Raw genomic sequence first — 18,489 nt, forward strand, 5'->3', positions numbered from 1 at the left:
TAGCAAAAAAAAAAAAAAAAACTCTCCAAAAAAAAAATTACAGAGATAGAGAGTAAAGTGGGCCTGCCAGGGAAGAACAGGAAAGGAGTTACTGTTTAATGGTTTTAATTTCAAAAAAGAGTTCTGGAGATAATAGTGACAATGGTTCCCCAATATTATATATATATATTTAATACAACTGGTCTGTACACTTAAAAAATGAGAATGAATTTTATTTTATGTGTATTTATGTTACATGTGCCATAACAAAAAAACCTAACACGTGCACATGTAATGTGAAAGTAAAATAAGATAGCCTAGAAATATGTAAAATGAAAACGGTATATCTCTTCTCTCCCTGGAATTCCTTAACTGGCCTATGAACACTCATTTGGGTATCTTCAATTAAGAAACCAAAGATTACTACAAAAGAACACCAGACAGAAAGAGAACATGCAAACAGGTTATTATTTAAGTATATGCTAAAAGCTAAAATGGATTTTAAATTATGATTTTGTTAAATAAAATTTTAGCACTACCATTATGTAAATTAAGAAAATAATCTTCAAGAAACAATTCTATACAATTAAGCACTAAAATTTTACTCTATTAAAAGGACCCTTATCTATGTTATTTTTTCTCCTAAGGCCCATGTGCTCCTGAGAGAGAGAGAGAGAAAGAAAAAGAAAGTGAGAAAGCATACACACACCCCCAGGGGGAATTGCCTTGAATCTTATTTCTCTCGTTTCAGGATTTTGGGGATGTTCACACGGGCATCTGGTGTTTTTCTTTCTACTTTTTTATTTTTTTAAGAAAGATTTTTGCTATAGAGCACACTGGCACACCAGAGAGAGAGAGAGAGAAAGACAGAAAGTGAAAAATCTCCTCTCAGGGGGTATGGGATGGTCACACTGCAATCCCTTATTTTCTATTCTCCTCTCAGGATTTTGGGCACGCAGGCACATGCAACCAGTGTGGATGTGAAGCCAGTGGGTCAAGGACTCAAACCACTTTTAGCCACATGAGAGTTCAGCTACAGAACCACTTTCACCATCTGCTGGTCCTGGCATCTGGTGTTTTCCAAGCCAGAGGTTCTCAAGCAGCACAGTTGGCCACGTGGGATCAAAACATCATAACTACCGATGCCACAAGTTAGACCTATCGTGAATTAGTAAAGCATTTTACAAATTTCCACACTAATGATCCTCCATTGACTAATTCTTTATTTTTTTTAAGAGACATTTCTTTTTTTTTGGGGGGGGGAGAGATTTTCACTGTAGGGCGCGTGCGCTTGCCAGACAGACAGAGAGAGACATAGAGACAGAAAGCGAGAAATCATCCCCCAGGGGGGATGGTCACGCCGCAATCCTTTCTCCATTCTCCTCCCGGGATCTTGGGCACGCACGCACACGCGCCCAGCATGAGTTTTAAGCCACCAGGTCCAGGACGTAAACCGCGGTCAACTACGTGGGAGTCCAGCGACATAGCCATTACGCTAACTGCTGGTTCCCAAGAGACACTTCTGATATAGGGCATGTGCACTCACCAGAGACTCAGAAAGAGAGAAAGTGAAAAAATCACATCCCACGGGGAATGGCTGTGCCATAATCCCTTCTCCTTGGAATTTCGGGCATGCACCTGCATGCACCCAGCATGTTTCAGGTCACCAGGTCCAGGACTGAAATAGTGGTTGACCATATGGAAAACTGGCACCTCAGTCACTATGCCACCTGCTGGCCCCGTGTCAATTATTCTTTCACTAAAGGAACTACATGACCAATATTACGAAGAAATCCATCATATTTTTTCCTATATACGATCTGCATTAAAGTCTTGCTCTCATGGCACTCAAGATTTTGTTGCTCTGAGTTGTGGGCACAAGCAATATTATCAATTTTAAACTTTCCTTACCCAGATATTTATAAAGCCAATCATGTGAAACTTTTAGGAGTTTATAAAATATGCTAATCATTACAAAACCTCCAAATATGTATACTTAAAAGGTGCATTGTCAACTCAATCTTTTTTCATTTTTCACTCTTTTGCTCACCAAAGAGGGAAAGTAAGAAACTATGCCCCAGCGAGAATGACCATACTGCAATCCTTTTCCTCTGTTCTCTTGGGATATGGGACATCCATGCACACACGCCTAGTATGATTTTTAAGCTTCCAGGGCTGGGACTCAAACTGCAAGAGTCATGGGGAAGTCCAGTGCCTTAACCACCATGCCACCTGTGGCCCTATTAACTAATCTTTTGAAATTTTATGACAAAATAACCCTCTAGATTTTTCCTGTTTAAAAAAATCTCATTCTTTAGCATCAATTCTGAAGAGTTCACACATTACAACAAGTTGTAATGTAAAACTAAACTTCAAAAGTAAAAATTATATAATGTATGTCAGAAGAAATATTTACTTAATACAGTAGTTAACCAAGGACTAAAAATTCACTTTGGTTTATAATGTTAGACCTACAAATAAATTTTATATACTACAATCACAAAAATTTCTATCAGGTAAAATTATTATTTACTCACTAACTTAAATAGTAGCAATCAAATATTCCTGAGCCATTTCAATTTTATTGTAAAAAGAGATAGGCTAGCTACTCAATGAAAAAATCACAACTAGAAAGTGCCTGCTTAAAACTGTACAGTTTTGAATTCTACTCAGATATGAGAGTACTGTATTTCATGATCACTTCAGCTTTGTATGACCACTTTTGTACTAAATTTTATTCCTGTACTGTCTCTACTTAAGATCTGTCTTGTAATATGTAATCAATAACCATAATTATTTAGAAAATAAGTTTGTTACTAGAACATACTTTCTTTTTACTTTTTGGAGAGGTTTTTGCTATAGGGCATGTGCACTCCCCAGAAAGAGAGACAGAGAGACAGAAAACGAGAAATCACCCCCCAGGGGGATGGCCACACTGCAATCCCTTCTCCTCCATTCTCCTCTTGTGATCTTATGCACACGTGCCTGGCGTGAGTTTAAGCCACTGGGTCTGGGACTTGAACCATGGTCAACTACATGGGAGTCCAATCACATAGCCACTACACTGTTGTTCCCTAGAACATACTTTTTAAGCCATCAAACTGACAACCTAATTTTTAAGTAACAAGACAGTATGATTCCTGTGGGGTTTTATTTTTATTTCACTTTCTTTTATACATTCAATCACACTATTTAGCTTACAAAGTATTTCAACATGTGAACATTTCTCCCTAGTCCAGTTGATAAAACTATAAAAGTATCTTCAACAGATAATACCCGATTTCTTTGTCCCATTAATGCTTTTCCTCTCTATTTTCCTACTAAATATCTTTTAAAATAATTATTTTATTTAACTTTATTTACTTATTTATTTATTTATTTATTTTAATTTGACCTGAGAGGGACAGAGCGATGGAGAGGGAGTTTGAGAAACCAAGCTGCCAAGTTTGGGACTCAAACCGTGGTCAGTCATGTGGAAGTCCAGCACCTTACCCACCATGCCACCTGCTGGCCCCTACAATTTTATTTTTGTAGTGTTAGTATTATTGTTACTTAATTCACCAGAGACTGACAAAGAGAGGAAGTGAGAAAGCAAGTCATCAGGTCTAGGACTCAGATCGTGGTTGGCTATATGGAAGTCTAGCGCCTTAACCACCAATACCTGCCAGTCTTCTGTGGTTGATTTTTTAAAGAGGTTTTTTTGCTTTAAGGCATGTGTGCTCCCTGGAGAGAGATATAGACAAAAACAATGAGGAGGAAAGTAAGAAGTCACCCCCTGGGTGGGAAAGTCATCTACAGTCCCTTGTCCTCTCTGCTTCTCCCAGGACCTTAGGGACAAACATGTGCCAAGGTGGACTTGAACCATAGTCAGCATAGGAAAATCATGAAGTAACTGCTATAACACCTGCTGGCCCACTGCTTGATTTTTAACTCATTCAACTATCTATTTTCTTTATAATGAGAAAGTATATGTGTGTTAAACATATATAAACATTAGGGGACCAGCAGGTGGTATGGTGGTTAAGTGGCTGGACACTCCCAAATGGATGACCACGGTTAGAGTACTAAACCTGACAGCGTGCTTTGTCACTTTCCCTCTCTTTCTCTCTTTTGTGTCTGTCTCTGGCAAGTTAAAATAAATGAATGAATAAATAAAATTAAATAAATAATTCTTTCTTAAAAAGCATATATAAACATTAAAAAAAAAGTAAACATTCTAAGGCCATTTAATTTCACCATACATTTATAAACACTTCTTTTATAAAAGTAGGGCCCCACAGACATCTCTTTGTAATGGAAAGGACAGTAGAGTTATGAAAGATAAGTTTGAAAGGATATTTTGAAAGAATTGGAGAATTTAAGGTTATAACCCAAGAATTGGCTAAATAAAATATTACAGCATTTCAAATTTGAAGAAAAGATCATTGGAGAGAAAAAAGTGAGCTAGATCATCTCTAAAGTAGAATAGATAAAAAAAATGATCATAATTCATTTGAAGTGATAAACATACCATCTTTAGTTGAATACTTTACTTATATCCTGTCCACTTTTTAATTTTTAATATAAATCTGCCCTTTCTGAATACTTCTGGTTACATTTTCACTGCAAAATATACATTTATTGTAACGTGCACTAGATGGGTAAAACTGTTTTAATTTTATAGATTGTCTTGTTTTTTTTGTTTTGTTTTGTTTTTTGTTTTTAAGTTAAAAAAGACACACACACACACACACACACACACACTTCTAAAAGTTTTGTTTTTGGCCGGGCCATACGCATCTGCCAGAGAGAGAAAAAATGAGAAAGCATACATCCGTGGGGAATAGTCACAATGCAATCCTTCCTCATCCATTTCCCTTTCCTTTCAGAATTTTGGACAAGCACAGGACCAGCAGTTAGCATAATGGCTATGTTGCTGGACTCCCATGTAGTCAACCGCAGTTCAAGTCCCGGGCCCGGTGGCTTAAACTCACGCCGGGCACATGTATTTGCATGCCCAAGATCCCGAGAAGAGAATGGAGGAGAAGGGATTGTGGTGTGACCAACCTCCCTGGCGGGTGATTTCCTGCTTTCTGTCTCTCTGTCTCTCTCTGTCATTCTGGCAAGCATAGGTGCCCTATAGCAAAAACCTCTCCAAAAAATAAAAATTAAAAAAAAAAAGATTTTGGACAAGCACCACATGCACTAGATTCTCAACCCAGGATCCTGGACTCTGACTGCAGAGTTGGCTCTATGGAATCCAGCAACTTAACCATACATTGCAAGATAGTCCTAGAAGCATTTTTTAAAAGAATTATTTATTTTTAATTCCATTTGTTATTATTTTGTCTGACCAGAGACACACAGAGAGAGAAAGGGGAAGGGAAAAGCAATCTACCAGGTCAAGGACTCAAACCACAGCTGCCATGTGGGAATCCAATGCTTTTAACCACCATGCTACCTGCAACCTGATGAAAATATTTTAATAGGTTTTCCTTCACCATTTACATGTGAGCAAACAAAGTCAAGAAAAATAGACCATTTAATCAATTTTAATTTCTTGCATTACCCAGAAGTTTTAAACAAAAACAGTTCTAAAAATACCACCTAGAGAACATATTATATTGAATAGTACAGTTTAACTTTCCTATTAAACTCTCTACTGATTGACAAAATCCCCTCCGATTCAACTAATACACCATCTAAATAAAACTGAAATTTGATGAAGATAATTCAAAATAAACAACAGAATCTCAGGCTATATTAACAACACTTCTCTTCTAGTGATTAACATACCCTAGGTTCTAGCATTATATTAAAAAAATACTGAAATAACAATATTATAATTCATTTCAACCAAACACTTTATCCTAATATGAACAAAATCAAACCAAAATGTTTTCCAAAATGCAGCAAGTCCTGTTGTTAAAAATCTGTTTTTCACTTAATTACTTGAACTGCACTACAAATCAAGTATTAGTAGGTTGTACTGTCAACGTAAGTTAAACTACAATGTAAGATCATATGATAATCTAAAAATTCCATTACTAAAAATCAATATTCATTACTAATTTATTTTTAACCCCCAAAACTTACAACTCTGTATTTCAAATGATAATCTAATAATTCTTATAATTTAAGTCTACTACTATAACCATTCTAAGAGATTCATTACAACTATTGTTAGGGCATATGTAAATGCTATTTCATAAATGTTAAAAAAAATTAGAGACTGGGACCAGTTGCTACCATGATGGTTATATCACTGGTCTCCCACATGGTTGACTGTGGATAAAGCCCCAGACCTGGCGGCTTAAAACTCACCCAAGGCACATATGCCTGTGTGCCCAAAATCCTAAGAAGAGAATGGAAGACAAGAAATTACAGTATGGCCATCCCCCCCCAAGGCATAATTTCTCACTTTTCTGTCTCTGTCTCTCCAGAAAGCACATGTGTGCTATAGCAAAAATCTCTTAAAATTAAAAAAAAGACACTAAGAAATATTAGTTATTAGGATAAATGTTCTTAAAGTCTAAGAAAGCTGAGAATAAGAAAGAAATACTTATTACATGTTTTAAAATTTGAGAAATTTGTAAGCCAACACTTACATTTGAAAACATAAATGAAACTTACAGAGAAAATGTAAAATTAATAAAAACAGAAAGAGCAATAATATAGGTTGGTACAAAACTTTTTGAATTTAAATGGTTAAAGGCAATTTTCTGTCAGAAAGAGAAAAAAACTATTTTATTGTAGATATTGCAACAAATTCATCAGGAGAAGAAACATCGTAACAATCATAGCTAAAAAAGAAATACTGGGAGTTAATTCAACCCCTTAATTTACCCTCACACACACAAAATATCCACTTTTGCATAAATGCAAAAGTAAACTGACAAAGTGACAAAAGAAAAACCAGTGTATGGGACCAGCAGTTAGCGTCATGGCTATGTCGCTGGACTCCCATGTAGTCAACAGCCATTCAAGTTCTGAACCCGCTGGCTTAAACTCATGCCAGGCGCATGTGCGTGCGTGCATGCCCAAGATCCCAAGAGGAGAATGGAAGAGAAGGGACTGCAGTGTGACTATACCAAATACCCTCAGGGGGTGATTTCTCGCTTTCTAACTCTCTGTCTCTGTCTTTCTGGTAAGTGCATGCACCCTATAGCAAAAAGCTCTCTTAAAAAAAAAAAAAAAAAAAAAACAGTGTATACCAATGGTTATCAAGAAATGACGAATAGTAATAAAAAGGATTTCAAAAGGCAGGAGGAAATTTTTGAAGGTTACAGATATATTCCTTACATTATGCAAATACATACCAGAGGATTCAAAAAGTTCGTGAAAATTGGAATTCAAACAAAAATATGAAGTTTATTTCTCAACATAAACTTCATCAAGTTCAGCACACTTCTGTAAATGATACCAGTGCACTCCTAAAGAACTGAGGGTTCTAGGAATTTAATCACATCAATGCAGTCTGTTTTACATTATTAACAGAAGAAATAAGTATGTCCATATTTTTAATGACTAGGATTTAAGGATTGTTTAAGATGTTTTAAATCAAGATTTTAAGTGGGATGCTTCATATTTATCATAGAATCTGCCACAAATTGCTGTTGTTTGAAAAGAAACACGTCAATTCCTAGGATGAAAAAGGACTCAGGCTGGGTTGAAAAAGAACTGTTGTGAAAAGGAACGGTTGTTTGTGCTTTATTTTTAGAATCATACTGGCAAAACCTTATGTCATCTACTGTTAGAATTTTTTTAAAGAAATGTTTCAGGCCATGGCGAAATACCTCCTCTCTGTCTGGACAGCGCCGGCGCCGTTTAGCAAAAACCTCTCCCTCCCAACAAACACAAAAGTAAACATTCTTTTTAATTTGTATTTTCTTTTTGTTTTTTTTTTTTGAGAGGTCTTCTATAGGGCGCATGCCTCACCAGACAGACAGAGACATAGGGACAGAAAGCGAGAAATCACCCCCCCAGGGGAGATGATCACGCCACAATCCCTTCTCCTCCATTCTCCTCTTGGGATCTTGGGTACACACGCACACGCACCCGGAGTGAGTTCTAAGCCACTGCGTCCAGGACTGGAACCACGGTCGACTACGTGGGACTCCAGAGACATAGCCATTATATATGCTAACTGCTGGTTCCCAACCTGTATTATTTTCTTAAGATACTTAAAAGACAACTATAAATGTATTCAGATTTTTTTGAAAATATTTAAAAATCTAATTTTTAAAATTTTATTCATTGTCATTATTTTTTTTTAGATTAACCAGAAAGAGACAAAGAGAGAGAGAACAGTAAAGTTGGGAAACAAGGTGCCAGGTCTGAGAATCAAACCATGGTCAACCATGTGGGAGTCTAGCTGCCTTAACCACCACACCATCTGTGGCCTGCAACATCCAAATATTTTTAAAACTAAGGCAGGAAAACCAACAATCACTATTGCTGATATCATATCAAAACTAGTCATTACTTTGCTAGTGATATTCTTCATGAACTACATAAACAAAATTCAATTTAAACTTTAATCCTCAGTCAGGTAGATCAGATTTTCTGGGGAAAAAAGTATTACATTTTAGTTTTATTATTTTTCTCTTATCATATAACTTTAAAAATTACTGGTAAAAAACTTCATGCCTATGGTAAATCAAAGTACATAAAAAAGTCATAGCGGTAAAAATTTCATTTTAAGAATAAAGTTATTTAATACATCAATTAAAACAGTTGTGAAAATTATTACTGATTTATTCCAGATAAAGTACTTGATGAACGCAGCAATTGCTGCACCTTCCTTAGTTTATCATACACAGTTCAGAGTACACAAGCATTTTAACCAGATCTTGATCTGTAGATTTAAAAATGAAAGATTAAGATTCCACAGCCTTTAAGCAATAGTTTGCCAGAAGTAACTAATTTCTACAATGGATAAACAAATACTTGGTTTATAAAAGCTGCTCTCAATCTAAGACTTGTTTTAAATAAGGAACGACCAAACACAAGAGGTAACCCACTTGACTTCGAGACCTGCTCCACTAAGATTCTTTTTAATTTGTATTTTCTTTTTGTTTTTTTTTTTTGAGAGGTCTTCTATAGGGCGCATGCCTCACCAGACAGACAGAGACATAGGGACAGAAAGCGAGAAATCACCCCCCCAGGGGAGATGATCACGCCACAATCCCTTCTCCTCCATTCTCCTCTTGGGATCTTGGGTACACACGCACACGCACCCGGAGTGAGTTCTAAGCCACTGCGTCCAGGACTGGAACCACGGTCGACTACGTGGGACTCCAGAGACATAGCCATTATATATGCTAACTGCTGGTTCCCAACCTGTATTATTTTCTTAAGATACTTAAAAGACAACTATAAATGTATTCAGATTTTTTTGAAAATATTTAAAAATCTAATTTTTAAAATTTTATTCATTGTCATTATTTTTTTTTAGATTAACCAGAAAGAGACAAAGAGAGAGAGAACAGTAAAGTTGGGAAACAAGGTGCCAGGTCTGAGAATCAAACCATGGTCAACCATGTGGGAGTCTAGCTGCCTTAACCACCACACCATCTGTCAGCCCCAACATCCAAATATTTTTAAAACTAAGGCAGGAAAACCAACAATCACTATTGCTGATATCATATCAAAACTAGTCATTACTTTGCTAGTGATATTCTTCATGAACTACATAAACAAAATTCAATTTAAACTTTAATCCTCAGTCAGGTAGATCAGATTTTCTGGGGAAAAAAGTATTACATTTTAGTTTTATTATTTTTCTCTTATCATATAACTTTAAAAATTACTGGTAAAAAACTTCATGCCTATGGTAAATCAAAGTACATAAAAAAGTCATAGCGGTAAAAATTTCATTTTAAGAATAAAGTTATTTAATACATCAATTAAAACAGTTGTGAAAATTATTACTGATTTATTCCAGATAAAGTACTTGATGAACGCAGCAATTGCTGCACCTTCCTTAGTTTATCATACACAGTTCAGAGTACACAAGCATTTTAACCAGATCTTGATCTGTAGATTTAAAAATGAAAGATTAAGATTCCACAGCCTTTAAGCAATAGTTTGCCAGAAGTAACTAATTTCTACAATGGATAAACAAATACTTGGTTTATAAAAGCTGCTCTCAATCTAAGACTTGTTTTAAATAAGGAACGACCAAACACAAGAGGTAACCCACTTGACTTCGAGACCTGCTCCACTAAGATTCCCCTGTTCAAGCTTCCTCCTTTCCTGAAAACCCTTCTTTTCTCCTCCTATTTCCCGCCATCTTGGCCTACAAGCAGCCATTACCTAGATGGCAGGGAAGCCAACTTTTTACCAAAACAAATAAGACCTTTCTGTGGTATGCATCTGACACAGGAAACAGGGTCCTCGGAGAAAAGGCATTCATAAAATCACAATGGCAGCTTTTTCGGGCTACTGCTAGACCTTTAAAAAGTAAACAAAGCACTTAGCTTTAGGTCAAATATACAATAGGAATATAGTGTGTGGGTCAATACTGAATAAAACTTTACCACCATCAACCAGGACGTTCCTCGTTTTGAAACTACGAACATATGAAAGCTTAAAACATGTCAGTAAAATCAGGGAAAAATACAAGGAGTTTGGTTATAAATTTGAGAACTATGCTGATTCACAACTTGTTACACTAAAATTCAGAAATTCCTAGCCTAACCCGAAAACCGTCAAATAACGTCTATCCAGTTAAGACCCGGCCTCAAAATGCTGCCATCTATTTTCCTCAAGTTACAAGAGAGTAGTAGGCAAGGCAGCGAGGGAGGCATCCAGCGTTAAAGGAAGAGCAAAAGCAAGAAACTCTTTTCCAAATACCCTGGGACCATAGCTTAGGGACTACAAAGAGCGCGAATAGGGTTGCGCAGGAATAGGGGGCCCATTTGGAGCAAGCAAGCAGAGCACAAGCCAGAAAGGCCGTTTCCACGCAGAGGTCCCCAAGTTGTTGCCTTACCTTGCCCAAGAGGGTTTTCGTCCTGGCGCCATTTTCGTGAAGGCTCATGAATCCGAAGAGGCTGCTGTGGAGAGACACACGCAGCTTGTTAACGATCCAGGGAAGCCACTAAACCATCCCTGCCTGAGGCCTGAGGTCCTGGCCCCACAGAGAACAACTGCGCTGCGGCCTTCCCAGAGTGACGCCAGCCGATTAGGAGTCAATCGGCCGGGTGACGGCAGTCCGTACCTGTCCAATCCACCGAGTGCCTCCCTCTCCTCTGCTGTCAGACTCAGAGACCCCTCTTCGTTATTGCTGCTTGCTGTTCTCGCCGCCATTTTCTTTTCCTCATCACCGAAGGCTGCAGCAGCGCTAGCGAGCGACACTCCGCTGGATTTCCTAGAAACGCCACGAATTTACAGCTTACAGCTCGTACGTAAACACCCACCCACGCTTGGTCCAGAGCTTGAAATGTCGTCCTTAATCCCACCTTGAAACTGAAATATACCAACTTTATTGCGGCCCCCGACACCCCCGCCCCCCGGGCAGCAACGAAAAACCCCAAAGCAAAAGCAAAATCAAAAGATGCACAGGCTGTGAAGCTCAGCTACCAGGTCACAAAGCAAGGCAGGCGAAGACTGCAGAGAAGGCGAAAGCTTGCGCTGTAGTAAAAGCAAAGAGTTTCCCGGAATCACAAACTTCGCCAGGACGAGCACAAAGTTGTTGTAATTGTGTCACAGGATAAACCCCACGCAGCCGTGGTGTCTTCCCGACCCCGGCTGGCCAGCCTACTCCAATGGTAGCAACCGATACGCCTCACGTGACCTTTGTTGACTCTCGTCAGCGAAAGCTCCACTAAACTTGCTAGTTGCCGAAGCCGCGCCCAACGAGACTGTCAACGTCCTGAAAGCAAGACAGAAGCCAGTGGTTGGTAATTGGTTAGGAACATGTTTGTCGGGAAAAAATAGTCATCCAGATGGTGGAATATTTACTTTAGTTAAAAAACGCTTCAGCTGAGAGTGCATATTGTGGTGGTCCGGAACTGCGGTGGCCTCGCGAATTAACAGTACGAATCTAAAATTGGGCATACCGTCAGGGAGACCCAGCGGAGCGATGAACACATCTTGATTTTTACCTTGTTTAAAACACAAACGAGAGCCCAAAATTAAACTACCCAGGATAACGGCGGGGGGGGGTGGTGGGCCCAGAATAGGTTGCGGGAAAGTGGTGAAACGTATTGACTTTGAGAAGACTGAGTCTGGCACCACAGGAATTCCAGGGTATCTGCCAGTCTTACAGCCCTTTCACAGGTGTACACCGGCCCTGTCCTCACTGTCACCTCTCTCTGAGCATCTAAAGCACAGACCTCTATTGGTATACTCCAACGCCTACGGATTAAACAGGCCCACGGGATTTGTTTTGCTAACCACAACTCTTTATCTCCGAAGTTCTGATAACACGTTAGTGCCAAATTTTGGTGCAACTGGTAAACATAAATCTGCTGTGCTTATATCACTTTATGATAGTATCTACAGAACAGTGGCAAAGATTATTCAGTCAGAACTCCAAAATGTTAGTCTCTACTTTGTGCTCCCAGGAAGACCTCAATAAAAAAAATACAGACTGCTTATGGACAGGCATTAAGATAAACATAAGATCATCACACTTTATTTTGTTTATTTTTTTGGAGAGATTTTTTTGCTATAGGGCACGTGTGCTTGCAAGACAGAGACAGAGAGACATAAAGCCAGAAATCACCCCCCCGAGGGGATGGTCATGCCGCAATCCCTTCTCTATTCTCCTCTCGGGATCTTGGGCACGGATGCACACCTACCTGGCGTGAGTTTTAAGACACCAGGTCTGGGACATGAACCGCGGTCGACTACATAGGACTCCAGCGACAGCCATTGCTAACTGCTGGTTCCCACTTTATTTCTGAGAGACGCTTTTGGTATAGTTGTGTGTCCTTGTCAGAGACACTGAAAATCATTACACCACAACCACATCACCATTTCTCCCATGGTAACTATGATCTCTTCTCCTCTAAGGGAGGAGAATTTTGGACGTTCATTCATGCACATGGCCATGGGTGCTAGAAGTGCAACTGATGATGGGAGAGCCCTTAACTAGTACTGCCTGGATCATCACAATTTAAAGATACAGTTACCTGAACCAGCAGATGAGTAATGATTACATCCATTGACTCACCCCGATTTCAAGTCCTGGACCCTGCAACTTAAAAATCACCGGAAGGTGCATCTGCAGGTCCTCAATCCCAAGAGGAGAATGAAGGAGAAGGAACTGTAAATGTGACCATCCCCAAAGGGGTGATTTCTCAGCTTCTGACTCTCTGTCCCTGAGTCTCCCATGAGGACATACACCCCATAGCAAAAAAACTCTCTTTTAAAAAAAAGATGCAGTAAACCTTAGAAAAGAAAACTTTCTCAGCCATAATTAACACTTGTAGTTCAGGGGCCAGCAGCTGGCATTGACATTAAGGACTCCCACAAGACTGACCACAGTTAAAGTGCCTGCCGGTGTCTGGCCTCGGCAGTGGTGGGTGGCTCGTACACAGGAAGGCAACACGGGTGAATAGAAACAAAAAATTAGAATGAAACCTCATTGCTCCTTAGTATGTTCTCAGCCGGCCACAGCCAGAGCCAGCTCCTGACTGCCACGCCATGGCTATTAAAAAATGCGTATTTATTGAGGGAGGTTTAGGAAGTAAGGAGGGTGAGGGGAAGTAAAAAATTTACTCTAAGGAACAGGGTATACAAAGCATGGAAGCAATAATTATAAAACATGCTGTTTGTCTTGTCAGATTAGGTAAAATTAATCATACTGCTCAGGGTGAGGAAGTCCATTTGTCTGTTGTATATTCTTCTTAGATCTTGATTATTGGGAAAGGTCTTTTGAAGAGGGGGCTTGCAGGATGTTTGATAACTTCAGTCCCGGGCCAGGGCGATAGCATTGCTGGTTGCAAAGACCTAGATAGATATCTTGTTTTGTTAAGTAAAGACACAGTTAATATATGGACTATCCATACATTACAACAATAGAGGGTGAGTCTATGATCTTATATGGGAAAGGAAGATGATCTTGTAGCTCAGGAGACAACACAGGATGTTTTATTAGCAGTTTTTCATAGTCAACAGCACATAGATGAGAAACTCTTTGTAGTTGAAAGCTACCTGTTGCTTTAGATAAGAACTCTTTGTAGTTGAAAGCTACCTGTTAACTTTAGATAAGAACTCCCAGCTAAGGTGGTTAATTTTTCTCTGGAGCACTCAGGTTTGTTCATCAGTCAGGCTTTTCCTTGAAACCATGGGTTGTTATTTTATTTGTTGAGTCTGTCAATTAGTGAGTTCTTTTATTTTATCTCTGGGTGAATGTGCTGACTTTGCCTAGCATGAGCTAACTTTGGCCTGTAGCTTTAACAAGGGGTATGTACGTAAAACTAGCCTTAAACTAACTTAGTTTTCATATGCTACTGATGCTACTTTGGTTTATACTAACTTTAATCTGTATATTAATTTTGGCTTAAAAACAGACAGGTGGGGAAGTCTTAAACTTCCTAGTCCTCTTGTCAATCTTAGGGAACCACATTCCCACAAGATCACTAATTGGCTTTATTGCAATGGCTGGGGGTGATGTTTTACCCTTACAAGGTACCATAATTAACAGTAAAACTCACGGCAGAGAAATTAAATACCGGCCAGTTCAAGGACACAAGGGAGGGCTCATAAACTGGACCCTGCCTCAGTTTCTTCCCCGTCCAGGCCCTGCCTTAGAATGGGAGGCAGCATCCTTACCAGCTTGTGTTGCCTGCATGGCCCCGTCAAGTGCCAAACCCACTGGCTTAAAACTGATGCCCTGTAAGACCAGTAGATGGTATAATAGTCATGTTGCTGGACTCTCATGAAGTCAAATGAGGTCTGAGTCCCGGACCCAGTGGCTTAACACTCATGCCAGGCACATGTACATGCATGCCCAAAATCCCAAAAGGAGAATAAAGGAAAAGCAATTGTTTCACGGCCATTCCCACAGGGGGTGATTTCTTGCTTTCTCTCTCTCTGTCTCCAGTGAGCACATGTGCCCTATAGAATAAATCTCTCTTAAAAAACAAAACCAAAAAAATGCATACTGTGGGAACCCACATATGGCGTAATGGTTATAACACTAGACATCCACTTAGTTGACTGTGGTTGAATCCCAGACCAGGCAGCTTAAACTCATATCAGGTATGTGTGCATGTGTGCCCAAGATCCTGTGGAGAAGAAAGGATTGTGGCATAACCATTCACCTCCCCCAGGAAGGTGATTTCTGGCTTGCTCTCTGTTTCTCTGGCAAGCGCATGAGGCTAATGGCAAAAGTCTCTCTTAAAAACAAAGAAACCTCACAACATGTGCAAATGTACTCAAAATTCCAAGAAGAGACTATAGGAGCAGAGACTCTGGCATGGTCATCTTCCCTGCAGGGTGATTTCTCACTTTCTGTTTCCTTTGTTTCTCCTGCAAGTGCACACATGCTATAGCAAAAATCTCTCTCAAAGAAAAAAGACAGAAAATCCCCAAAATCCAGAAGTAGAACTGAGGAGAAGGGATTATACATGGCCACCCTCTTCCCAGCCCCATCACCACAGAGTGATTTCTCACTTTTTCTCTCTGTCTCGCTCCTGTGAGCACATGTACCCTATAGCATAAACTTCAAAAATGTATAATAAAAGAAATAAAAGTTTTAAAATTATAGTGTAAATACCTTATAACAGATTATATATTATATGTATACTTAACATGAACATAATATAAAATCTCTTTTATTTTGCAAGAGGTAAGTAAGTTACAATATGATTATTCTGGGTGGGGTAAAGGAGTTCAAAGTAGGTTTTCATTTTGCAGTCATCATCTGTACAGAATTATTCATAGTTGAATTACTAATTTCCGTCGATATCTACTTCTCTGATCATGTCATCTACTTTTTCATTTGTTAGTTTTTCTCTTAAAATTTGTCATAACATAATGTATTTCTATAATACTGGTTTAACCACTGCCTTCTTGTCAAATAGTTGGAATGCCTCCTGTATCTCTTCCTAAACACAATTTTATAAGTACATATATAAAAGGACACTGTCAATTACTCTTCAAAAGGCACTTTTTATAACATTCTAAGTAACAGATTTTCTATAGGCAAGTATTATAGCTTACCTGAAGAAAAAATCATTTACAAGTACTTCTATGTTTTTAGTAATAAATAAATCCCTTTTATTATCTACGCTTGCATATTTAAACAGGAAAACAATTTAGAGCTGGCTGATAATTTCTGACACTGTTGAGTGAAAAACAGTGAAAATCCCAACTAACTTTGCAAGCCAACACATATTGTTACCATTAAACTAGAACCAAAATTAGTTTTGTAGTTATAGTACTTACAGTTTGTTACTCTCTCTGAAGTACATCTCCTTTTATGGTGGAGGAGAGCTTTGCTACAGAGCGCCAGAGAAACAGAGAGAAACAGAGAGACAGAAAGTGAGAAATTCCCCACACACCTGGGTGGGGGGATGACCGCGCCACAATCCCTTCTCCTTCATTCTCCTCGAATGCACATGTGCCTGGTGTGAGTTTTTTAAGTCACCAGGTCCAGGACTTAAAAACATGATCTACTATGTGGGAGTCCAATGACATAAGCATTACGCCACTGCTGGTCCCACTTCTTTTTTTTTTTTTTTTTAACTTCTTTTAGTGTTTTTTTTTTTCTTTTAAATAGTAAGTATATGTTTTATGACATGCTAATGGCTTAGACCTGTGTTTAACAAGCAAGCCTAATGATAGCACCATGGTTTGACTCTAGCCTGCTTGTGCAAGTTATCATTTTACAAATTTTTTAAAAGAATTAATTTTATTTATTCATTTATTTATTTTAATTTTACCAGAGAGATGCACAGAAAGAGAGAGGAAAAGTGAGAAAGCAAACCACCAGGTCCAGGACTCAAACCATGATTGACTATGTGTGAGTGTCCAGTGCCTTAACCATGATGTTACAAATTTTTAAGCAAGCAAGGGATGGAATGTCTCTCATCTACCTGATATGACCTTTTCATTCATACTTTGCTAGTAAGTCCCATGTGGAATAGCTGAAACTCTTTTAGTAAAAGTTTTAAAGATAAGCTCATGAACTCAGTAAAAATTTTGCCATTTAATTAGTTACCCAATCAGAACCCATTTTTTTGTAAACCAGCCTCCGCCCTAAACCTTAGGACTCCACTTTGACTCAATTTTTAGACATATAATTAAGTGAAAAGGATTAATTTCCATCCTCAACCTCCCAGGTTTTCAGAGGTCAATCTAGGGAAGAATTAAAAAAATCAGGTATGAAAATTAAAGCCTGCATAGTCATGAATCAGATTTGTTCCATTAGAACCAGGTTGAAGACAATTACCTCAGTTGTTTCTGAATATACTCTAGGACTGACTGGGACAAAGTTTAGAATATAAAAGCTCTAAGAAATAGGTTCCTAGCTGCAGACTGCAAATTTCAAAATGGTGTGAAAAAAAATAATACAAATTCAAGACTTTTCCTTTTATGTTTCAAAGAAATACTTCCTTTTCTTTCTTTTTTTTTTTTAATAGACCATAGATTAATCTGTTTCTAACACCCATCATGCCATGAATTCACAGGCAATAGGTTCCAGTACTCAGGATCCTTTCCATTGGTTCTCACCAAGTGGCTTCTCTGCGTAGAACAGGCACTTCAGTGGAATCCAGGTCACACAAGACAGACATTATGTTTCATGATTATTATTTTTGTGCTTTGAATTCCCTGTTTTGTAGAGTAAATCTTTTCTGTTTCTAACACCCATCATGCCATGAATTCACAGGCAATAGGTTCCAGTACTCAGGATCCTTTCCATTGGTTCTCACCAAGTGGCTTCTCTGCGTAGAACAGGCACTTCAGTGGAATCCAGGTCACACAAGACAGACATTATGTTTCATGATTATTATTTTTGTGCTTTGAATTCCCTGTTTTGTAGAGTAAATCTTTTATTTCCCCCAGCCTCCAGCTAGTCAACCCACCCCCACTGAGGCTGGACCCTGGCAACTTCTCATTTTATTCATCTCTGGTCAAAATTAAATAAAATAATTTTTTAAAAGACATTGGCAAGAAATCATCCAACAGAAGGCAATTTTCTCACTAAACACCAAACTTTATTTTGAATAAATTTGTCATGAAGTTAATCTTCTTTTTTTGAGTTTAAATGCATTTTAATTTTAGACAACCTACATGACATGTTTTTTTCCTTAAAAACAATGCCTCCACTCCAAATGAATCACAGTCAAAAATAAATGAAGAGCTCAAGATGACATCAGTCCCATTTGTCTTTAGTCCTGGTGTTTTACAGATGACAAGCAGCGGTCAATTATGATGACAGGTGATAGAGTCAAAATAATTGCCAAATTTGTTAACATTTTTCCATTTCTAAACCATCCTTAGAGAAAAATCATATATGGGGTCACATCATCCTCATTGCAGTTCAGTAGAGCAACCATGCCATCTGGATTCATG

General features: G+C 38.5%; 1 protein-coding gene and 1 pseudogene across 1 annotated transcript in view; both read right to left on the minus strand.

Moving 5' to 3' along the window:
- The window catches only part of LOC102496163 (histone demethylase UTY-like), a gene marked incomplete at its 3' end in the record, with an annotated part of 152,182 nt that extends 140,482 nt beyond the window's left edge, over positions 1–11,700 (minus strand). Inside the window, exons 1-3 of the mRNA XM_027769643.1 lie at positions 11,542–11,700; positions 11,180–11,320; positions 10,952–11,015 (exon numbers count right to left, since the gene is read on the minus strand). Coding sequence (XP_027625444.1) covers positions 10,952–11,015; positions 11,180–11,268 — 153 coding nt within the window. The remainder of the gene's footprint in view (positions 1–10,951; positions 11,016–11,179; positions 11,321–11,541) is intronic.
- Positions 11,509–18,489, minus strand: part of LOC106734246 (translationally-controlled tumor protein pseudogene) — a 7,965-nt pseudogene continuing 984 nt past the window's right edge.

This window comes from Tupaia chinensis, unplaced genomic scaffold (genome assembly GCF_000334495.1).
Source record: "Tupaia chinensis unplaced genomic scaffold, TupChi_1.0 Scaffold150112_1, whole genome shotgun sequence".
NCBI lineage: Eukaryota > Metazoa > Chordata > Mammalia > Scandentia > Tupaiidae > Tupaia > Tupaia belangeri.